A 9,267-nucleotide genomic window follows, 5' to 3' on the forward strand; every position below is an offset into this window, starting at 1 on the left:
TTTGTTTTATATCAATTGTCAAGCCTTTGTTTTTGTACTGAATTTGGCTACCATTTGTTTCTATCTATTTGAACAATACATATAGGGCTCACGGCGGGTGTGATTGGTCAAGAAGATGCTTACTCCTCCGGGAAACCAATCACATCCTTGGAGTTTTCCGGGGATTCGTATTTATGACCTGTTCACATATGTGTATTGTTTGAAGTTTGTTTTAGAATGGTCAGTGTTATCTTGACCTTTTTAATATTTCTTTTGTTTATAATTTATTTAAAATGACCGCTGCTTGTTATTTTCCTTTTTTTTCATCGAAATGAAAGTGCATTTAACACTAACAATATCCTTATCACAGTCATGCAATTTACAAAATACTGATTTTAAACAAGGAATCCCTATAACGTCAACTTATGTGTAAGTAGCTTACCTCGGTTTAAAAATTGATCGTACACAGAACATGCTCTTGAGTAGCGAATACGCTGGGTTCATAAACCATATTTCTATACAAATAAGGAAAGATGAAAATGGAAAACCTTTTCGTATATCATGCAATTTAATTGTTAGTTAGCCTATATCGTCTATAGTCAGTAAAACTTCCAAATACGAAATGGTTGTGACAGACTATGTGGTGTCTATTCAAGTTCACCGGGATATATCGAGTCAAACTATAAATGGAAGTTAACATTGTTATTAGATAAATCTGAATGTCGATTCAAAGGCCGCATCAAGTTTCTTCTCAAGTAGAAGTTTTGGTAAAAATAAAATTTCATAGAAATACAAAAACAAGTTGGCTTATATTTAAATAGTTTGCTTAATGTTTGATCTCCGAAGTCTATACATAATGAACTCCATCATTCTTATAATATCAAGGAATGGATGCTTGAATTAATTTAGAACAACCACGAAAAACCCAATTTCAGCACGATATACGTAATGGTTTTGAGAACAAGTTATTGTTTATTACAATGTTTATATTCCTGTTAAAGGAGTAATTAAAAAAAATTATAAGACAATATTTACAGAGATTAATAACAACAAGACTTTTTAAAGAATGTAGAATATTCATTTGAACAAACTCACACTGCAAACCATTAATGAACGAACAAAATGTCAATATCTGAGACCATGATTCTTATCTTATTTCGCATGTGTAATTCTCAAGAACAATGAAGGTTCTATGTATTATCATAGTTGTATTTGCTTTTATAATTGAATCCCTCGAAGGTAGGTTACAAATTTGTATTTCAAAAGTAATATTAGACGTTTACGTTTATTTTTGGTGTTCCTTTATCAAACCTTTTCGTTCGAATTTGTTCAAAGGTTGTCATGTGGGATGGATGCAGTTCCAGGAAAAATGTTATTTTTTCAGTCACACGACGGCTAGCTGGTTTGATGCAGGGGTAAGCAATAGATTTAGAAAGCCTAAATGAGTAATGATATCTAATGAGAACTTTGTTAATAGCATTGGACAATTTGCAATGCATTGTGTTTATTCCTTTGTAATAATTTATTTTTGCTAGATTATATGTAATCTGAATTAAGGTGTCTTCAACCTCTCATTTTTAAGGTTCAAAGTAGAAGTCAGTTCCACTAAAAATTCTTACAGTTTGATATGATTATGTTTTAAGACAAATGTAGATCGTTATTAAACTTTTAGTTGATTTACGACGTAAATGGAAATACATTATTATAACACCGATTATATCGATTTTAGCATCGCAAAATTTCCTTCTACGAAAAAATTAACAAGAGGAAAAAAGTACGGAAGTTCAAGTGTCAGATTTTTATTTCTTACTTAATCAAAAAGATGCTTCAGTTTCTGATTGACAATATCTGTGTTGTTTTTGAAGTCCAGGTCTTTCAACAATCTATTGGAATTCCCATGAGTACAATTGCGTCCCGTTATTAGCAGACCTATTTTTGTATTCATATGAAGCAGAATTTGTGCAAAATCGTATGCATGAAAAGAAGAAAACATTTGCTGTGGCCTTCAACTCGACATATATCGACGACGTATTGTCAATTAATAATTTCCATTCTGGTGTCGATGCGACATATCTCGGTGAGCTTGAAATAAAAGATACCACAGAGTCTGACACACCTGTTTCATATTTGTATATTTTACTTGAAAACGACGTTAATGGTAATCTAACAACCAAGCTCTATGACTTTAACTTTTCTATCGTCAACTTCCCTTACTTATGCAGGAATATGTACCTGCATCACCTGCATATGGAGTTTATGTATCTCTGTTGATTCGATACGCAAGAGCATGCTCTACGTATGAACAATTTGCTCACTCCTATAATGCACCTGATCCCACCTCTGATGTTTTAGAGGTCCGTGTTTGCTCTGCTCCTATTTGTATTTTTTCTTGGATATTTGATCTTGAATACTGTTTGTCATCTTTATATGTTTCATTATTAAAAATTTTGAAAATAAATTACGGAATGCTTGTTTAAATGAATGAAAAATTAGGTACAAATTATTGCTTATTATTTTGTTGAAGAAATAATTAATTAAACAAATATACTCCATGTATTTTTTCTAAATATATTCTTTATTTTAACTAATAATAAATGACATCTCTAATAAATGTTTGTCGTTTTCATTGGTTAGTGAGATAATGTGAGGTGGAAACACTTGAAAGGGATCTATATAATGCATGTTAATTGATCGACAATTTTCACAACTATAAATATATGAACTTGAACTTTATTCTCATAACTGACAAAACAGTAAAGAGAAGATATATACAGTACAATGAACATGAAATATTACTAATACATGCATGAAGAAAGGATAACAGAGTAATATCAACCAAGAGAGCTAACTCTCTCAATTATAATGTTTAACAATTTACAAATCTTGCATTCAAAGTGTCTTTTGATCTGAGAGAGTTACTTGAGTTTTTACTTTCATTAATAATTGTTTGTTGTTGCTCTCCGTGGTTTACCTACATCGGAACTTTATTGGAGCCTGGATCAGCCACGAATTTACCAGTTGGTGGAAAGAATCGTTTGCTATCTATGATAAGTTTGTCCACGATCATCACAGCCTTCTTCCCTTGTTGTTTCGCTTTTTTGTAGTGGGAATATAGAACTTTCCTGCGCTCGTTAATTTCCCTAGGAAATTGCTCGTTAACGCCAAATCCCTTTCCCTCTAGGCTTGATGGGGCGGCCTTTCTCACTATTTCTCTTTCTTTATGCAGCACGAACTTTGCGACGATTGGTCTGTGTTTATCCGGTAGTCTCTTCCCCATTCGGTGTACCCTGTGGAACTTCTGTGATATTCATTTCTGCACGTATGAACTCTTTCAGCAGGTTGGGACCAATCGCCCAAATGGGATATAATAGTTCGTTTGGGATATAATATCCCAAATGGGCTATAAATTTACAGTGCAAAAATTGAAAATTTTTATTTTGGTAATAAATATCATAAATCCGCATCAAAACACTTAAAATAGAATAACTTTTGGTAAGCAAGTTTTTCTGAAATCATACCGTTTGTTAGATTGATCCCCAAGAAGTTAAGGAACTTCCGAGGGATCAATCTCCTAAACAATGGGCATACAGGAAAACTTGTCAACCAAAAGTGATTCCTTTTTAAGTGTTGTGATGCGGATTTATGATATTTATAGCCAAAATAAAAAATTTCAATTTTTGCACTGTAAATCTATAGCCCATTTGGGATATTATATCCCAAACGAACTATTATATCCCATTTGGGCGATTGGTCCCAACCTGTTCAGTACTTCTTCTGTATTTTCCTCTTCAGTCTCCGGTATACCACTAAATACAAGGTTGTCTCTCATCGATCTGGTTTGTAGATCTAAGTGGCGTTCGTTCAAATCCTCGAATTTATTCCTCACCATTTCTAATTCATTCAAGATCATCTCATTTTCGTTCCTTATGTTACTAACAGATTTCTTCATTTCTTTGACTTCCCTCGTTTGATCATCATACTGTTTACTAATATGTGTCACACACTCTTCCATCCCGTTGACCTTGCCCTTCATTTCTTTTAACTCTGTGTTGACATTCCGTTCCAGTTCATTGAGTCTCCTTTCAATATGATCTAATTTGTTTAGTTTAGTAGATACTTGTTCTAATCGATTCGACGTGACTTTCAAAGTCTCAAGAATACAATGAAGCGCATTGAAGTGGTAAAATTTTCTGTTTGGATGGAACGTTTTGAGCTAACTTTAGACACGCCCATTTCTTTAAAAAGGAAAAATCGGTCAAATGATTCAATAGAATACCTGTTTAACAGGTATTTTATAAATATAATAGCCAATGAAATTGACGGTCTACATAAACACCGAGTAAGCACGTGTTCGAATGATACATGTGCTATGCTAACTCCAATAAACATGATAGAATCATAATTATGTACAAATTCGTTGCAATGCGTGTTTTACATAAGCGGGAACTCTATACATAGCTCTTTCTTATTTAAAAATCTTCATTTCAGTGTACCTCATGTTGCTTGTCGCGGAAAGTGTAGTATCCTAAAACATTACGACGAATATTCCTTTCTCGTTTCTAAGTTAAGTTAAGATGGGCGTGTCGTTATGTTATAATTGAGTTCAAAACATGACTCAAAACGTTTCGTCCAAACGGAAAATTTTACCACTTCAATGCGCTTCATTGTATCAACGTGCTGATATTGGTGTTGTGGGGGGTTTGGTACTGGTGGTATAGGGGATAAGTACCCAGCAAATTGACTCTGTGGTCCCGGGGGCCCATAGGGAACGAACTAATTTCCTTGAAAATTATTACCTTGACAGTTGTTTTGAAAGTTTGCAGTTGGTGTATAGTAGATGCAACTGCCGTTGGTGCACTAAGGCTGATACTACTATTACTGTTACTCAATTGACTCTCCATATCATGGATACTAGGAACATGCAATGATTGAGTACTACTCACATGGACTTTCTGTTTTCTTTCACCGCTCGTGTTTACTGCTTGATTTTTCCTTTTCCCTTTTCTAGGCATTTCCCAGTGCTATGTCTCAGATAGGTTTCCACACACATAACTACACATTTAAACAACAAATCCAGGTGATCTTATATACAAACCATGATGTATATTGTATTAAATTCGAGAAAATTTTCTCTACGATTTTTAAAGCTGCCTCCCTTCCTCACGCATGCGCACATGACTCTAAATGGATGTAAAACTGAATTCTGCTCAGCCGGTAATTAGTTAATGACTTTTGTAAAAAAAAAAAACTTTCCTTATTGACAACCAGACCAGAAGTCAATGACAATAAAATTTTATTATAAAACTAAAGGACTGGTTTTTCCTTTCAGGGGGCATGTGCACAATTCCATTCTAAGCTAGCTGAACCCAGAACCCAAACAGCCTCAAACTATCTGAAGAGCCACAGCCAGGCACTGAGTAACATTTCAAGCAATGATATGTTGTTAACTTTTTGTAAATGCTCTGTGGTTACCCGTTATTGAAAATAATACATATAATTTAATAATTGTGCTTGCAATTGCTTCAAATATTGCTGGCATTCTCCTGGTGCGAAAGATAGACACTCAAGCATGTCTTTCTAGTATGGTTTTATTTAATGTCCTTTTGTTATTCCTCATGTTTTTATCCAAAGTATTTCGTTTAAAATTGTACTTTCCGCAAGACTTACGCGAAGTGTAAATATTTGCAATCACCTTACGATCGGATTTGAAATAACTTCATTCAATTTTCAAAACCCCACACAGCTCTTCTGAATCACTAGTCGTTAGTATGTTACTGCATATAACATAGCTGTTGCGGACCTTGTAAAAAATAATTAGCTCCATTGTATCACTAGAATAGATTGATTGTATGTTGTTTAACGAAAATGAAGTAGAAATCATGTCTGACATAAGAATTGGCAAAAAATCAATATTTATACATGCATAAAGGTTTTTTTTTAACTGAACGGTATAAATTGAATGTGTTGAATGAGTCGATCGCTTATGGCGTTACTTTTAAATTATGTAGATCGCTTATGACTAAACATTCAGTTTATGGTCACATGACGAACGTGTTTTACAGAGATGTAAAAACGCCTTGTTCAAATAGTGTTATATAACGGAAAACATATGCAAATGTTAATATAGACGTCAACATATACCGGCAAAGGGCTTCAAATTTTGACCTTAACTTGTCACTTTCATTCAAAGAGAAGTGAGGGATCATTATCGTGTCAGCGTCTAAAACCTTGAAACGGATCCTCAAATTTAAGCTCTCATCCGACGGACCAGGTGCCGAGCGCATGGCATAGGAAAAGTTGCTACCTTTTTATATCGACTTAGAACAGTCGCAGACGAGATTCTAACTCAAGACTTTTCGAACACGGAGTGAGTGCTCTACCAACTGATCTACCGTGACGGTAAACTGTATAGGAGAATATTTGCCCGTTGTGAGATTGTCATCGATCAGAAGATAAATTTAAACGGCCCTATTTATTCTATTTTGAATACGATAAAATAGATATTTCTTTCTTATAGATAAAGAAAATGTTTTGAATTATTTAGAAAGTTATTCACAATTTTCCTTTTTAAAATTAACAAAAATATTGAAAAACCACAATGACTATGATTCAGATGATTTTTTTTTTACAAAGATGCTAATTTCTGGATTGGAATATCAGACATTATAGAGGAAAACATATGGGAGTATTCATCAACACAGGAGATCGTCAAGGAGACCGACTTTGGTCCCGGGGAACCCAATTCTCACACAGCACAAAACTGTGTGGCTCTGTGGAGAGATTTCCATGGCCAGTGGGCAGACCATACATGCTCTGCGCCTCTTCACTTTATATGTGAAGCTGATTTTCCGTAAGATATGAATATTTTATTTTATATAATTCTGTTTAATAATGTTGAGACTTACTATAGCATTTCTTGACTTCGAAAGAATAAAAAGTAACACGTACACTGTAATTATATTCTTCTCCCTTGAAATGGCATTCATTTTAATAATGGTCCTTGTATTTCTTTTCATTGAAGATCGGACCCAGGGAGTATAATTGGTTAAACTACCAATTTGTGACTGCCTTACCCGAAATACAACAAAAGAAACAAAGGAAATGGGTTATTTCTGTGTTTTATTACATATGCATTACTAAAAATACATAATAAATTCTTTCATGTCACATGGATTTGAAAAAAGTTGATGATTGATTTTTCTTTTGAAATTACCACATTACAACCGTTCAAAATCCTATCAGCATGTCATGAAATCATATGTTTTATGTCAAATCTATGAGTTTGTATATATATGATTAAAGAGGGTTGTCCAACAAGTTCGGGAAGAAAGACGTTTTTGTCCAAACGAATGGTTCTAGATAAACCTATTTAATACCAAAATATTTCTTTTTTGTTTGAATTTAAATTAATGTAAAATTTGGAGTCTTACATAATCGCAGATAGTGCGCACGGCCCACGATAAAAAAGACCATAAACTTTTAAATATAGCGTTCAGATTATTTTCCTTATACAGAAATAAAAATTGAATTTGTCCCAAAAAAGCGGATATCATCATCTGATATCTTCAGAATCGCTTACTATAAAGGAAGTAAAAATACATGACATTGTACGTTGTACATTGACATTCAAAACTTGACGGAAAAAACGGCGTCATAAATTACGTTCTGATATGTTCAAACGACGTCAGAGATGAAGTATTTATTCAATCAACTTGAAATTATTAGAATAGTTTTAGCTCATTAATTTTAATTTGCTGTATACTATTTTTCAACTGTGTGTGAAATTTCAGAATCACAACAAGAAATGGAAACGAGTTTTGTACGATGAAAAGACGTTGTTTTCACTGAGGCCCGACGTCGGATTAGGCTGTGTAACTTGAATATACGAAGTATTTACTATTCATATTGTGACGCTCTTAGGTCATCGTTTAATAATTTTATTTTGGTTGTAACGCGTCATCTGATTGGATAAAAAATTAATCTAAATTGTATAATCTGGTTTGCTTACATCACAATGACTTACAGTACCTGGCCATAAGTGAGTCATAATTTTATTTTTACACTATATATTTCATTGAAAACCCTATTTTTTAAAAAACTTGTTGTGAAGTCAATTTTAGCTCAATTTTCATGATTTTTTTCACTGAAACATGCAGAAATATTCTAATTTTCTTATCTTAAATGATAAACAAAATGATACTTAAACTATTGAGAATAAATTATAAAATATTGTCAAGACAAAGTTTTCTAACCTCAAATTACTATGATTTCTTAACAAATTGAAGTCTTAAAATTTTTGCTTTGCACTTGACCTGTGATTTCACGGCAATGCATAAAGATAAAACTATTTTGAAATAATATGAAGAAACTACAACAAATTCTGCATTTTAAAGTGTTTTAGACATTAAAAAGAAACAACAAATGACACTGCAATAATATTTTAGAAAAATGTGTTTTTCAATGAAATGCTTGTTTTAATGAACAATTAAAATATGAACAATTTGAAGGCATTTTAAGGAGAGAAATTTACTTGTTTTATGTTCTTAATGAATGAATTTTAAATTATAAGGTATGAATTAAATAGCAACCCAAATTATACTGCTATAACCTGGGTTGGAGCAGATTACGCTTTTTTATAAACCGAAAAGCGGTTTATAAAGCGTAAACTGCCCCAACCCAGGTTAAAACAGTATAATTTGGGTTGCTATTTAATTCATTCCTAATTACAAATATTATGGATTTTGGTTTATGTATAAATATTATTGCACTGAGCTATTAAAATGAGCTTTACGCTAGACTGAACCGTGTGGCTTGAGTAGAGTACTAGTATTTTACACCCTAATCGTCCGTAAAATAGTATGAATTCTTTTAATTTTAATATCTGCTAAATTATTGTCTATATATAATTTCATCGTTTACAATTGCCGTTGTAGACATTATTATATAAGAAAATTATAACCTTTGTTTTTCCGGCCGGCACTTATACACTGTGCAGTCATTTCTTGCAGTTAAATTGTCATATCTTAGCTATATACTCATACTTTTCATAAGTCTCTCTCTGTATGCTACAGATATCTTAAAAAACATATGATTTTTACTCATTGTGTCACTTTAAACATTCCAAATAAAAGTAGACATTACCGCTACGATGCATCGTTCGTTAGCTAGCGGCTTTAGCATGTACAGATTTATTTAAAGTACGACATATTTAAAATCTGTTTCGCCTGTTTATATTGTAAATGTTAATGAGAAAACGACAACAAATGAATTTTGAATCTGTATTCGGAA

General features: G+C 32.9%; 1 protein-coding gene across 1 annotated transcript; it reads left to right on the top strand.

The window, feature by feature from the left end:
* The first annotated feature begins 1,149 nt into the window (after positions 1-1,149).
* Positions 1,150-7,146, top strand: LOC134283623 (perlucin-like). The gene is made up of 5 exons (XM_062766126.1): positions 1,150-1,218; positions 1,315-1,394; positions 5,309-5,396; positions 6,613-6,829; positions 7,001-7,146. Exons 1-5 carry the CDS (start codon positions 1,161-1,163, stop codon positions 7,026-7,028), a joined length of 471 nt encoding a protein of 156 aa, XP_062622110.1. The 5' UTR covers positions 1,150-1,160; the 3' UTR covers positions 7,029-7,146.
* Positions 7,147-9,267: the final 2,121 nt, after the last annotated feature.

This window comes from Saccostrea cucullata, unplaced genomic scaffold, assembly GCF_032062105.1.
Source record: "Saccostrea cucullata isolate Sc308-1 unplaced genomic scaffold, CSIRO_AGI_Scuc_v1 ctg146, whole genome shotgun sequence".
Taxonomy (NCBI): domain Eukaryota; kingdom Metazoa; phylum Mollusca; class Bivalvia; order Ostreida; family Ostreidae; genus Saccostrea; species Saccostrea cuccullata.